At 42.3% G+C, this 16,193-nt stretch overlaps 1 protein-coding gene across 1 annotated transcript in view; it reads right to left on the reverse strand.

Annotated features, from left to right (window-relative positions):
* Nucleotides 1-16,193, reverse strand: part of LOC308291858 (myosin IXB) — a 107,984-nt gene that overhangs the window by 38,315 nt on the left and 53,476 nt on the right. The window contains 5 exon segments of the mRNA XM_080733989.1: nucleotides 208-337; nucleotides 2,496-2,596; nucleotides 4,686-4,785; nucleotides 8,497-8,559; nucleotides 14,079-14,173. Of these exon segments, the coding sequence (XP_080590115.1) occupies nucleotides 208-337; nucleotides 2,496-2,596; nucleotides 4,686-4,785; nucleotides 8,497-8,559; nucleotides 14,079-14,173 (489 nt within the window).

Here is a 16,193-nt window from a genome sequence, read left to right on the forward strand (position 1 = left end):
CATGTTATACAAAATGTAATGCCTCAACTCTTAGTGCTCGTCAGGGTGGGGGGTCCCCAGATCAAGTATGATAATTTGGGGGTCTCGGCCTGAAAAGGTTGAGAACCACTGACCAAATGGACACTAACAGTTACAAATGGATAAATTAACAATGAGGATTTAACTGTGTACAGTGCACGCACACACACACGCACACACACGCGTTACCTTGAGAAGGTCTGAGAGAGTGGCCAGGACCTCAGGAGGTCCCACGTCCAGCCCCTCATCTCGGCCGGTCGACTTCCTCCTGTAGGTCACGTTGCCCAGATACAGGATGGCCGACAACACCGAGAAGATCCTGCACCGCAGAGGAGAGCGTTCAAAGAGCATTCTCCTCCTCAACACTCAGTCTCATAATAACACGTGCAAAGCCTATGCTTAGCATGCTAATTATGGTCTATTTTGTGCTGCCCATGCCTCACTGAACTTCATAATTCCATTACCCACAGAATAAACAAAGAGGCATTTTCCTGCTGATACCGTATTTAACTTGAGGCTGAAGGATAGATTATCTTTAGAAAATGCAGTTTCCATCGTAAATGTCCTTCAGTTTATAGATGTGAGGACTCTAGGATTTAGTTTGGTGCTCATATTGTATGTAGGGCCTATATTTAATTCTTCTGTGTTGCTGCTGCTTACTGCTGCAAGCGTGTTGCAAATTATTTTATTAAATTACCGATTATCTATCCTTTTTCATAAATTGATTAAATCGTTTAGTATGATTAACTGTTGGCCGGCGTCCATATGAGGATAATTGGATGTGTTTGTGGGAGTGAAGCCGTGCAGGGATAGCTAGTTATCAGGGGCGAAATTAGATCTTATTCTGCATGGGTTTTCAGATCAAAAGGGCCCTGTACTGCCGTGAGGGGGGCCCATAGATTAGGAGATTAGAGACCCCTGATATATTGGAAATGACAAAATACATATCGCCGTTGTCGGGTGTAAACCTCGTATCTCCAAGTTTCAAATTTGTATGTTCTTTCGCAAAGCAAAGCCCTGCTTCATCGTACAAGGCTGTCGCACAAAAGTAGTGAAAACAGCAGATCTACAAGCACACAACGCCTCGCACCGCGAGGCGTTGTGTGCTTGTAGATCGGCTGTTTTCACTAGTTTAAATCATTTTTAAAATGAAAAATGCCAAACGAACGGTTTTGGACATACAATGTTTTCTCCCGACAACGACGATATAATAGCCTATGAATTTATAATACTGTCCCCAGTAGGGGGGCCCTTGGGTTTATTAAACCCATCAACCCTATACAAATTACGCTTGTGCTAGCTATGTGTGTTGCTGCACTAGTGACTCCTACAGGTCATTATAATCTTTATAACAAATATTCAGTGATAGTAGGCAAGTGTTTTCACTTTTTATAGATTGCATTTCTTGCCCCCGGCACCAATACTTTTTATTCAGGGGTGCAAAAGACTCATCTGTGAAAAGCGAATTACAACATGTAGCTCCCCTCCATTAGAGGAGACTGCTTGGTTCCCGGTTCAACTTCCCAGAACGGAAGGAAAAATCTAGGCAGGGAAGAGAATGTGCCTTGAGCAAGGCATTCGGACTGTGGTTTTTATTGGCTCCAAGCTCCCAGGTGTGAATTAGTCTAATTGCGTGAGTGTGAAGTGCATTACTGTAAAAGAGCATCCATGCTCAGAGAAGGTAACCAGATCGCTCGTCCAAATTCACACTCGCACTCATTTCTTTCCCGCCGACCGCTCGATGGGGTGGTTCTTGTATTTTTGTATTTGTTTTACTGAGGATAAGGTAAATAAGTTTAGGGCTAGGCATAGTTTTACTGAGGTTAAGATTATGAATAGGGTTAGGTTTTGGCACCGTTTTACTGAGCTTAGGGTTGTCACAATTATTACATAATAATCGTCTAATCGTGATTTTTTGACATAATCGTGATTATTTTTCATAATCGTCATAATTGTTTCTATGTTGAAAAATGTTCATATATTTAAATAAAAGGTCAAAAACTGTGGAAATAGCAGATCTACAAGCTTACAACGCGTCGCATCGCGACACGTTGTGTGCTTGTAGATCGGCTATTTCCACTATCAATGTTCTTATTTAAGTATAAAGTTGTCAAATGTGTCAGTAATTTCTTTGTATATTTAGGCTATGTGTCATATCTACCATGTGCAACTTAAAAGCCTAAAAGCCAAACAGAAATGTAATTGTCAATGACAAAAACACAATTAAATCGTTAATCGCAATTATTTGAGTGACAAATAATCGTCATGTAAAATGTCATAATCGTGACAGCCCTAACTGAGCTTAAAGTTAGGAATAAGGGTAAGTTTACTGGGGTTACGTTTAGGAATACCAGGCAGAGATCGTTCTGCCGGACTGACGCGAGTGTGAATTTGGGAGAGCGATCTGGTATGTTCAGAGAACCTACCATGGGTAAATAAAGGTTTTAAAAACGAGCAAACTGTACGTCCACACTCACTGTTTCTTGGTGGCTGGCAGGAAGCCCACCATCTCCATTGCCTGCTGCAGCCTCTCGAAGTCATGACGAAGGTCCTCCTCATCTTCTATCTTGAAGTTTTGCTGCAGAGACAAAGTGGAAGTATTCAGACACAGAGAATGTTCAAATGCTTCCGCTAATACAGTCTGGAGCACGGAAGCTCTGTTGATGATTAAGGGGGAAATCGGATGCCCCGCCTCCCCCCACTTCCGTTTCGTCACAAATGTATCCTAATATAAATGAAAATCATCTAAGCATATCGTCACAGTTTGTACGTTTTTTCGCCAAGTAAAGCCCTGTTTCATCATACAAGGCCGTCGCACGAAAGTAGTGAAAACAGCCGATCTACAAGCACACAACGCCTCGCGGTGCGAGGCGTTGTGTGCTTGTAGATCTGCTGTTTTCACTAGTTTAGTTCATTTTTTAAATGATAAATACAAAACGAACGATCTTGGACATACAAGGTTTCCACCCGACAACGACGATATATAGCTTTCTGCTTAGCAGAAATTGAAATGACAAAATAAAATGTAAAGATATTTTAATATATTTCCGTGAACGGAAATGACGAACAGATGCCAGCTTCCTGCCTCGGATTCCAGACTCTAAATAGCATTGGGAGATTGTGGAATAGTTGTCTGGCTACGCAATACTACAGTAGAAATATACAGTGAAGACACAGGAAGGAAATCATTGAAGGCAGGAAAGGACAAGGAGGGATGAGAAGAGTGGAGGAGGAAGGAGAGTGGGTGGGATTAAGAAACAGACATGGATGAAAGGGAGAGGGAGACGGGACACAAAGAATGCCTCATTGACATGCAGCGCACACTTGTGCAGGAAGGAGGAAGCGTGAAGCCCATTCAACAACACGCCAATCACACACACCCAATACCCACTCCCTCAGACTCGACGCCACCTTCCAAGGTCACCTCACATACCACGTCCACCCATTCACGCAGTTCAATGTCAACTGACGCACATTTGCAGGGAACACATTCACAGAGAACCAGTGGCGTCAGTTCAGAAAAAGCTAAGGTATGGCAACATGACTGGTGTCTTGAACGCGTGCGAAGGCGTGCGTTCAAGACACCAGTCATGTTGCCATACCTTATCAACAGGCATGATACATTTATTTTGAGAAGTACATCATTTTCTTTTTTTTCCCCCGTTTCTACAGTTTCTTGGGTTGGATATGGCAGCCTGGAACGGTTAGTGCAGCTAAACTTGGCATGTTAGTAAACGTGCCACAATTAACAATAATGCATGGCACCTGTGCAGCTGACCTGCGGAACCTGGGCATATACCATTCTGCCAAGATGGGGAGAATTTAATTATAATACCTTGTTAAAGTGACCATTTTGTAAAATTTTGCATTTGTAGTTATTTTACTGTAATTTTACAACCAGCACAGATAGACAAAGAGACATTCATGGATTTATATTTTAAAGTCACTTTTATTTCCCCCCCTGGACCCAGGGTATGGCAGCTGCATACCCCTGCCATACCCAATTGACACCCCTGCAGAGAACACTGAGAATATACTACTAACAAAAATAAATGCATGGCAATTTAAAAAAGGCTATTGAGTGGCCATTTAATTCTCTTTTCATTGACACGTCGGTCGGTGTGAACAGACAGAGCTGAATGGATGTGAATGAGGAGCTTTGACAACATACTGGCGGTGTAGAGATGGCGGTCAGAATTTGGCGTAAGGCAGGGGTCATCAATATGTTTGTACAAGGACAAATGTGTCCGTGGCCAAGACTTGGTCTTGTCCGTGGCGAGTTTTAGATGTTCTTTTTAATTTGATCATTACTGAATGTCAAGTCTCCAGGTTTTCTTCCGAATATGTATGACACTGATTTACTATGACACTATGGCATATTAGGACTAGAGAGTCCCAACTAGTAGTAGTTCTAGTGGTCCTCAAATGTTTTATCTGCAAGGTTTTATTTGCAAACCATTGTACACTGAGAGTGTACAATGGTTCCATTTGAACACACTCAGAGTTACAGACTTCTTATGGTCATTCGGGGTTAGCTCTTTATGCGTTTCAGGTAAAATTCCAATTTTAAACATATTTTTTTATGTCCGTGGCAAAACAAAAACGTCCACAGGCCCGCATGGCGATGACCCCTGGTGGTATTGTGGGAGGAGCAGCAGCTACGGTACCTGCTTGAGGTAGAGGTAGTCTTCTGGTGGCAGCAGCCTGAACTCCTTCCTTTCCTCCTCAGACGCACCCAACAATAGGTAGTAAAACACATGGTAGTTCCTGGAAAAGTACACACAAACACAGAGTCATCAAATTAAACCTGTTATCAACCTGGCTTTTGGATGAGGAAAAAAACAACATCCCTGTCACTGATAAGGTCGTGTTTTATAAGCTAACACGGAGGTCGTGGCTCTAGAGCCGCATGCGGCTCTTTAGCGCCACCCTAGTGGCTCCCTGGAGCTTTTTCAAAAATGTATGAAAATGGAAAAAGATGGGGGGAAAAAATGTATTTTTTGTTTTAACAATTTTATCGTCACTGTCGGGCAGAAACCTTGTATCTCCAAGTTTCAAATGTGTATGTTTTTTTTTCGCAAAGTAAAGCCCTGCTTCAGCATACAAGACTGTCGCACAAAAGTAGTGAAAACAGCAGATCTACAAGCACACAACGCCTCGCGGTGCGAGGCGTTGTGTGCTTGTAGATCGGCTGTTTTCACTAGTTTAGTTAATTTTTTAAATGATAAATACAAAACGAAGTTTTGGACACACAAGGTTACTACCCAACAACGACGATATATAAAGCTTTTATAATTTTTTGCGGCTCCAGACAGATTTGTTTTGGGTTTTTTTGGTCCAATATGGCTCTTTCAACATTTTGGGTTGCTGACCCCTGAGCTAACACTTAAATTATTAGAGAGAGGACAACACATCACTGGATAGAGTGCAGTCCTAGGAGTGGAGGCCCGGGTTGACTACCCAGGGCACGCAAGCTGTGGAGGTCAATTGGATTTTTTTTTCCCTTTTCTTTGAAGTATCCAAAGTCAACATTCTGCCAAGCTAACGCAACCAAAGCTCAGCATTATGCAACAAGCCAAAACAAACAAGACAATAAGTGCATTGCTAAAAGGCATTTTAGGCAGGTACTGTGTATTGTAGGTAGGTAGATATAGTTGGTAGGTAACAATGTTATTAGAACTGAACTAAATTAAAACTAGGTGTGGAAAGAAACTTTATTTTTAGACAATGCCATCGTCTACTTACAAATGAACTAAAATAATAATATACGGAGAATTCCTCTAGGTGTAGTCACCAAGCATGAGGATGCATTGAGACTGGGAAAGCTACACTGAGTCATTCACAAAGTGATTCTTCAATGCCTATATATAGCCTGAGGAACCGAATAGAACATGGTGCCACTTCTCCACTGAACTCAATGGAAGCAGTCGCCCTGTTCTTTTATGTCGCCCTATTACTTTGAATGGTGTCCTCGAGCTTGATTCGGTTCTCAACTCTTGCTCCCCCTAATGTTATAAAAGAATAACTGAAAATAATACTGAAACTAGCTAAACCAATCGTGAATCTAACTTGCTTTCAATCTAACTGAATTGTAAACAAAAAATGAAAACAAAGGAAAATATCTTAAGTACACTGTGTAGTCACTGGGTAGGTAGAGGTAGGTGCTGAAGGCGGAGTGCCAAGTTGTGCAAGCACACAGGACAGGAGTAATGCATTTCCATGTTTATCAGGGAGACACAATGACATCATACAACACACTCACTCCTGGAGCAGACAGGCCTGATGTAACGTCAACAACACAGACTACGTGGCCGGTGTGATTAACTGTAGCGGTTGTGGGTTGGCAGTGAGAGACGATTAGAGAAAGTGAGATTGTGATATAACTGGTGCCACCCACCATACCCAGGGTCTGGAGGGGATCTGGGTGGGGAAGTGGATGAGTTCAAGAGCTACTGTAGAGATACCCTTGAGCAAGGCACTGCATGATGACATTGCTTGGTTTTAAGTTGTCATTAGCAATTGCACACAGGTTGCACAGGTTAGTACTAAAGAAGGTTAAAAAGTAAATTACATTTTTATTTCTTTTAGAATTAATTCTTTAAAGGTAAGGCAGTGATATTTGATTTGTTTGTTCAGTAACTCAAGTCTCCTCCTCTCGTCAGCTCTTTGGTAAACAGAAAAAAAGAAAAAAAAATCAGGTGGGGATTACATCTTGATCCAGTCAGGAGGGAGAACTCACACAGGATACACAACAGGATGAACAGGATAAGTGAATTTGGAATCGATGACACAAAGAAACGAGCAGACAAAATTGGAACTGTAACAATATAAAATGTAAGCTGATAAATGCGTGGTCTTTCCTGATTGGCTGAAAATGTGCAACCCACCTGAAAATGATTTGTTTGTTCAATAAAAGGGGTATCCCTGTCTCTCTAGCTCTTTAATAAACACTCTATACTATAGCAATGACTACTATGAGAATATAGCGCTTTGTCCATTTAATAAAAATCTTTGTTTTCACCAAAAAATACCACTACCCTATCCTTGGGCAAAAGGGAATTATAAATTACATTACACATTATTCTTTGGATGAGTCAATGGCAAATTAGTCATACTATGCCCCAGTATGATCTCTACTAAATGTGTGCCAAAGTTTAAAAGTAAACAGTTAGTCATAGTACTAGTAGCAGCCAACCAGGAGTCTAGTCTGCTATGAACGACGGTATTTCACATACGGCAGGTGAGACATGATAGCCAGGTACTGGTGCTGTGTGCAACGAGGAGACAAATGGACTAGTAGCTCCTTATACCAACAGAACGGGTATTTTTGCATTTGTCTGTGTAGGAGGGCAAGTTAATGCTTAACTCTGTCACTCAGACAGCACTACAGTATACTGTACTGTACATCACATGAAAGCAGGGCTCAGTAAAACACACAGGTCTTATTGAATATCATAGTTGACACACCTTGTTGGACTTATCTACCCCGTCTTGTTTACGTCTGCTGAGATTACCACCGCTAGTTCAGTTCAATGACGGCTTACGCGCATTACACAGCGATCATCCCAATGATCCAGGGAGGAGTCACTCAGAATGAGCCTTCTGTACATGTACGTATACACTGTGTAGTCCAGGAGTTAAATTACTCAACACCTTAGTCAGCCCAACATCCGGTTACACTTTGGATTCAGTGTAGGCCTTCAGCATATTCCATGAGGCAGCAGAACCACCATTTCTTCAGAAGAGCTATTCCTCCACTCAAGCCTTTTCCAGCGGCGACAGAATAATTAACAAGTGAAATATTTTCATTATTATCATTTACTAATGTGTAAACCGTTAAACGTGGCTTGCTTTCCAACATATAAAGTACACAAACTACAACAGGGTCTACTACAACCCAAGGTTGCTTGAAAGGAAATGTTTGATTTGAAATTATTTTTTTGCTGAAAAAATATGAATTGTTGACAATTCATCTATTAAGCTACACCATCTAAATACAATATTTTCACTTTTTGTCTTAGGACACTGTTATGGTAATCATCACCCTTGTGTTAGAGTGTGTGTGTGTGTGTGTGTGTGTGTGTGTGTGTGTGTGTGTGTGTGTGCATGTGTGTGTGTGCGTATACAGATGAACAGCTAAAGCTTAGTAGGGGTGCAACAGTTAATAGACACAATCAATTGAATCAAAAAGAATATATATATTATATATAATTGATCACTTAATAAAATAATCATCCCGTAGTTTAAATTCCTTTCCCAACATTTCCAACAAAATAGGAGCCGTTATTAAATGACGCCGACGTGGTTAATCAATTCATTGATATATTGCTGTTAAAAATCGCTAAGAAAATAATCGATCGTCGCAAGGCCTACATCAAAAGGCTCTTAGGGAACTTCCCCATCACCCCGTGTTTGTTCAGAGGACCCCCAGAAGGTCAACGTGGGTGAGGGGTCGTGACCCTGCCTGTTGCTCCTCACCTCTCATTCTTCTCTCTGGAGACCAGACGAGACTTCTCCAGCAGATACTTCTCCACCACAGCCCTGTAAAATAAAATACACACAGAGAGAGATAAAGATGGTGAGCCAGGATATGACAGGAAGAAAAGGTGAGAGACAGGGAAGGAGAAATGAGCGAGTGAGAGAAAGAGGAGGGTGGGGTAGGGCTGTCACGATGTGACATTTTACATGACGATTAATTGTCACTCAAATAATTGGCGATTAACGATTTAATTGTGTTTTTGTCGTTGATAATTACATTTCTGTTTGGCTTTTAGGCTTTGAAGCTGCACATGGCAATCATGACACATAACCTAAATATACAAAAAGATTACTGACATATTTGACAACTTTATACTTAAAAAATAACATTGATAGTGGAAATAGCCGATCTACAAGCTCACAACGCGCGTAGATCTGCTATATCCACTATTTTTTACATTTTTTTAAAATATATGAAATTTTTTCAACATGGAAACGATTATGACGATTATGAAAAATAATCACGATTATTTCAAAAAAATCACGATTAGACGATTATGTAGTAATTGTGACAGCCCTAGGGTGGGGAACAAAGAAGGAAGAATGGGGAGAAAGAAAGAGCATCAATCACTCGATACTGAATGTTGGCCATCTGATGCTATCACTCAGCGGTTTGTGTTTGTGCGTGCGTGCGTGCGTGCGTGCGTGCGTGTCATGGAGGTCAAATGTGAAAGTGGGCTGGTAATGAAATGACACGGAGAGGGAGGAGGAGGGGAAGTGAGGACAGATGGTGAGAACAATAAAACAGTGAACAGAGGCTCCGTATAATGGTTGTATGGAATCGGACGGTGAAGCAATGCACACAACATCACATAACACCACACTACGGCACCCACGGACAATAGCCTCGAATATGGAACTAATCTGCTTTCAGAAGTACGGGAATCCCCTTTAAGACGGCTTTTTTGTTTGTCGTTTTGTTCACTGAGGAGTGGGAGAGGTGAAATCAGAGACCTAATGTAGTGTCACCAGAAAGAAAATAAAAAGTAGATGTCTAGATTAAGGCTGGGCGATATTAGGAAAACCTTCGATATTCGATAACGTTGTTGAATACCTCGATATCGATATTACTCACGGTACTAGTAAAAACATTGCATTATAGTTTTTAATGTTTTTTTCCCCCCACTGCCTGCCTAACCAAGAGAGTGAATAGCATATCCATGCTTGCACACTGCACAGTACACATGGGTTAGGTAGGTTTTATTGAAATAACCACACCTGGTTACAGATGGACTGCTTTTTTTTTGCATGTGCTACGTGCATGCATAGTGTCTGTTGATTAATTTGACGCATAAACCAATACCTAATTTAAAGCCATCTTTGTCGATATGTACAGTATACCTTGCATGTTGATACCCCGATATTGATACATTTTTGATATATTGCACAGCCTTAGTCTGGATGCATACTGCCAAAGTCACAGACTATGTGATAGTAAAGGCAGTGGTGTTGCACACTACAAAAGTCCTGGGTCATAACACGTGTCTAAATTTGAATTTACACAAGGACCATGGCTTGAATTAAAACAACATAGATGTCAGTCTTTTATGACACCCTAAGTAGAGAGTAGAGAGCTGAGGTATCAGGGACTGTTGTTGTACTGTATGTCTGGGAGAGCTAAGTAACATACTGTGCAACCATGTCGGTCGCCAAAATTAACTCATTTTGAAAATCTTGTTTTTTTCCCCGGCGCGGTCGTGTGATGAAGTGCTGTAGACATCGGGCTTAACCACATGAACCCGAGTTTGTCCCTATTCTGGGAACAAACATTCCGTGAAAATAGCAGATCTGCAAGCTTGCAATGCATCGCAATGTGATGCATAGTGAGCTTGTAGATCTGCTAAGGAGAGGGCCTACTAGACCACTGGGAGACTCTGGTCAAGTATATAGGGTGTAAGTGGTTAAGGAAGAAGATGTGTTCGACTGTAGAGATATACAGTCGACGTCAAATAGACAGATGACTTTCTCCTACTTTCTAACTGTGCTTTTCCATCTCACTTTTCCCAATCACCTTCCCTGCACGCTCTCTGCTAAAACTAATGAAATACTGAAGGAGGGCAACAGCCAAGTGTGACCACAACGAGAAAAAAGGGGGGAAAGGGCCGGGTGATCTAAAACGAATGTGTGGGGTGTTGTGTGTCCCAGCCGCAGACACACCGACATAAAGCTGCAATCCATAACTTCTTTTGTAAATAAAAGGTTATTTATACCAATCTGTGTGGTAGGATATATCAATCTATGTCTATCCTGTTTATTGTGACGATGGACCATGCCCTGAGACTCAGTGGCAGAGAGGATATACTGGGGTTCACTCTTTCGTTTGCCATTTTTGGGCAACACTGCTGCACACCAATTATAAAATAGAGATTAAGTTGTTAACTAATTGATATAGTCGATTATAAAAATATATATATTAGAATGTTCTCGCGTCGATTCATTGAAATATAAAAATATGCTTATCCCAAAAAAAAAAAAGCTTATATTTAATGAACTGAAAAAGCAATTGATTGAATAATCTCATTCTCCACAAAAATTGTATCGGGAGTTGCAGCCCTACTCTCAAGTACATATCCGTCCCTCTTCCTCTACCATTCAGCCCTGGCTCTCTCAGTTCCCAACGAGGAAGGATTAGATGGAGCGAGAGCCACGGTGACAGAGACAGAGCATCAAAACATCCTGTCCGGTCTGTTGGTCTGTCAGTCAGTCAGTCAGAGAGCACAGCGGAGCGGAACATCAGCTAGTCCCGCTCTTCCCTTTGTTAATCTCCTCTATAGACTGTGAATGACTGCCGCTGGAGATGGGCAGACGACAGGCAGCCTTTTGTCAGTCCCGACGGGCAGCAGTACGACACTGGAGCAATGAGTGTCCAGAGGGTTCAAGGCACGAAGAGATGACACACTATACAAGGAGGGTTGGCAGCACCAACACTTCCAATGGTATTGAAGGGGTGTGTGTGTGTGTGTGTGTGTGTGTGTGTGTGTGTGTGTGTGTGTGTGTGTGTGTGTGTGTGTGTGTGTGTGTGTGTGTGTGTGTGTGGGGCTGTCACGATTATGACATTTTACATTACGATTAATTGCCACTCAAATAATTGCGATTAACGATTTAATTGTGTTTTTGTCGTTGACAATTACATTTCTGTTTGGCTTTTAGGCTTTGAAGTTGCAAATGGTAGATATGACACATAACCTAAATATACAAAGACATTACTGACATATTTGACAACTTTATACTTAAAAAAGAACATCGCGACGCGTTGTGAGCTTGTTGATCTGCTATTTCCACTATTTTTTACTTATATAAATTTTTTTCAACATGGAAACGATTAAGACGATTATGAAAAATAATCGTGATTATGTTGAATAATCACGATTAGACGATTATGTAATAATTGTGACAGCCCTATGTGTGAGTGTGAGTCTGAGTGTGTGTGTGTGTGTGTGTGTGTGTGTCTGTGTATGTGTGTGTGTGTGTGTGTGTGTGTGTGTGTGTGTGTGTGTGTGTGTGTGCGCGCGTGTGTGTAGGGCTGTCACGATTATGACATTTTACATTACGATTAATTGCCACTCAAATAATTGCGATTAACGATTTAATTGTGTTTTTGTCGTTGACAATTACATTTCTGTTTGGCTTTTAGGCTTTGAAGTTGCACATGGCAGATATGACACATAACCTAAATATACAAAGAAATTAAAGATATATTTGACAACTTTATAATTAAAAAAGAACATTGATAGTGGAAATAGCCGATCTACAAGCTCACAACGTGTCGCATTGTAGATCTGCTATTTCCACTATTTTTTTACTTATATGAAGATTTTTCAACATGGAAACGATTAAGACGATTATGAAAAATAATCGCGATTATGTTGAATAATCACGATTAGACGATTATGTAATAATTGTGACAGCCTTGTGTGTGTGTGTGTGTGTGTGTGTGTGTGTGTGTGTGTGTGTGTGTGTGTGTGTGTGTGTGTGTGTGTGTGTGCGTACACAATGTAATTGTTTATGTAACTAGCGGTAGATTGTGTTGCTTGCGCTACTGAGCCTCAAGGGGGTTGGGCTGCATAGTGCAGAAAGGCCTCACCTAACTAAATTCAACCAACCCTTATTGGATTACTGACTGCTCTAAAGGACGAGCAATTCAATAGAGGGCGATGAGACCTGGTGCCATTAAGACCTAATCAGGTTGAGTCTTCCCCATCACCGTGACCTCATGCCGAGCGGCTGGTGCCACAGACATGCTGCCGTTTTCCATGACCATGTCCACTTAGTTCCTTTGGTTTCTGATAAAAAAAACACAGTTGTTTATAGAGCAATGAAACACCTCAACGATCCAATTCACTCACTCTTGGCGGGAATTTGGCCATAATAATAGTGTCATATATACTGTAACTATTTAAAACCTTGCAGAATTACATACAAGGTATTTTTCAGATACCGTAATGCTGCGTTCGAACCTGTATAGATCGAGCGGTGCGATTACATACAAAGTGAATGCAAAGACGAGACGATGTGCGACCAGGCGCCGACGCGAACGGGGCACGGGGCACGGCGAACGGCGCAAGCGGTTGCCTCTGTGTCTTCATCCCTGTTGAAAAAACCCAAGTGAAGCGACCTTCGCTTCCCCACGACTCCACCCATCGCGTCCTGACAGCCAATCGGCGTTGATGTTGTGTTTGGGTGTTTGGTTTTGGGACTCCCCTTTTCCAGGTGCTTCGCCTTGATTCTGACGCGCATATTTATTTTCCAACGCTGACCAGCGCGATCAAAGTGAAGAGATAGACGCGACTAGAAAAGAAGAAATGGCTTCAGGTTTGAACACAGAATAACTGTGCTGTGCAGCTGCTCTCCTCGCTCCTTCCTGGGCCGAGGAGGAAGTGAGGAAGTGACACTGGCTCTGACCACATTGACACGGTTGCTCTCCTGACCTCAGACGAAACGACTGCTGAGAAAAAGGAAGAACGTACTGGTGTCTGCACTCTGCAAACATGTAACCCACAGTATGCACAGAGAACAAACAACAAATAAAACGACACAGAGGAAGGTTGCGGTTCAAAGAGAGGAAGATGGTTCAAATGAAAGGCCACGGGAAGAGGAGGATTCTGAATGCAAATACAAACAAGCAGCACTGATAATTGTCCATGTATGGCATGGTAATCTACATCAGCACATGCTGGCTATACTGAAGTTCACATGAGAGCATACAGGTGGCTGTTGAGTGGAGGAGCGTGTCGATATTGTGACATAGCATATGTTCATTCTTTCGACACAGGTGAATGTTAACCTGGTAAAAAGCTAACCTGCCGACGCGGGTGAGTAGCTAACCTGCCGACGCGGGTGAATGTTAACCTCTATGCCTAAACCTAACCCAAACCCTAGCCTCAGTAACCGTGACGCGGGTGAGTAGCTAACCTGCCGACTCCCTTAGTCGAAATGATGGGACGTAAAAATAGCGAGGTTTCCCCGTTGAGTTCACTCGCGCTCACACACTCACACTCACACTCACACACACAGTTACTCACCCTCGGACCACGCCACTCTCCAGGTAATTCACCTGGATGAACTTGCCGAAGCGGCTTGAGTTGTTGTTGTGGGCCGTCTTGGCATTCCCAAAAGCCTGGCGGAGGAAGAGAAGACAAAACCCAGGGATTACTTTCTATATTTGTGGCAAGGACAGGTTTGACTACCTGGGAACACAAGAATGTTATTTCATTTAGCACAGCCAAGTATGGCTAAATAATGGAAAATATAAAATGTACGTAAATCTAAATAAAATAAAAACTCAAAAAACGTAACTAAACAAGACGAGCCAGGTTAGTTTGGGCACAATAATGATGAGAAAAACACTGCCAGTTAACCATGCATTCAAATTCAGGTCAGTGGGGTTAATTGATTGAAGCATGACTTGTACTTTTTTGTACGATTGTGTCGCACAACAAAAATAGTAGATCTACCATCTCACAATGTGTCATATCTGCATTAATTTGCGATCGGCTATTTACGGCACAGCGTAGAATAAACTGCACATACTGTAGGAGTGACAGGGAGAAGAAAGTGCATATGGAAAGTTCAGCCTCAGCAATTCATCCCCATGTTCAATGAATGCACCTCAAATGTTCAGAGTGTTCCGAGTGCATTGGGGAACACAGCATTCTTGCGCTGGAAAGACTACACCTCAGAGTGCCTTGAAGTATAAAGCAAAACAACAACAAATCACTGTGGCAATAAAGTCACCCCATAGTCCAGAGGTCAATATGCGATGAAAGCAGCAGCTGACATGACAGAAGGGGGTGGGGCTCTGTGTGTGTGTGTGCACGCATGTGTGCATGCATTTTGGGGGGGGGGGGGGAGCATCTGTAACTGGTTGTCCCCTCTTGCCCCCCATTAACTATCTTTCAATCCATCTCACCTACTCTTTAGTTTCTTCCATCCATCCTTTTCCCGTTTTAAACCCTGCCATTTTCCCCTTTCATTCAGTGTGTGTCGGTGAGCGCATGCATGTGCACTTGCGTATGTGTGCGCATGCATGCGTACTGTGTATGTGTGTGCGTGTGTGAGAGAGAGACGTTAGGTCAGTGATGATAAATGAGCTTGGGAGCCAGGGTCTATATGTATAGCCGTGTCAGACCAAAGAGCATTAGAGAGCACCAGGCCTCGGGCCAAAGCCAAACTCAGCCAGGCAGGGGTGAGCAGAACTCAGCCACCAGTCCTCAATGAGGGGCCCTGTTTACTCCATTGATGAAGACACAGAAAAGCACTCTCTTTTCCTGCTGCACATACTCACATGTATAAAGTTAGCCTCTCTCTCTCTCTCTCTCTCTCCCTCGCTCACACACACACACACACACACCACAACAACAAAAGACTGCCACACGGGAAGTTGACTCGGTGCATGTTAAATAGGAGCCACATTGTGTTGTCAATAGCAGTTGCAGGGAGAATTCGATACAGTGGTATTTCAGCAGATTAGATGAAGGCAGGGGGCGCGCGTGCGCACACGCACACACACACACACACACACACACACACACACACACACACACACACACAGTGTCACACACACGCAGACAAATACTAACAAAGAACTGACCGTTAACCTATTTCCACTCCTCCTGCAGCAATAGATGCAGCCTTGATACTGCCAGTATCAAGGTCTTTTCTCCAATTCTTTTATTTATTTTTTCGCAGCTGTGCATTCAGTGTTATTGGGGAGGTGCATTTCTGTACAGATGTGCCATTTCCAAAATTCACACGTCCTGTCATTGGCAAGACAGTAGATTTCCTGGGGATTTGCAGAACATTAAGCTTGTAGTAGATCATCTATTTTAGCCATTTTTATGAAGGTGGATTCTGCTTTTCAATGGGAATGGAGTGGTTTCTTGACATTTGCGAGTTTCTGCAAAAATACACTCCATTCTCCATAAAAATTAGAAAGTCAAAACAGGGAAAGAAACCCGTGGGAAAAAAGCATTTGCAGGACATTTTCAGTAAAAGAGCAGTAAATACCGAAGAGTTGAAACATTTGAGACTAACTGCACAAAGCTGCAGCGACGTATTTTAATTGAGTTAAGTGTAATCCTGAAATAGCTTTGAGACCAGAGGGCAAAAAGAGAGAGTGACGCAACAATGGCTGTGTG

The sequence above is a fragment of the Nannobrachium achirus genome (assembly GCF_963921795.1).
Source record: "Nannobrachium achirus genome assembly, chromosome: 1".
Lineage (NCBI taxonomy): Eukaryota > Metazoa > Chordata > Actinopteri > Myctophiformes > Myctophidae > Nannobrachium > Nannobrachium achirus.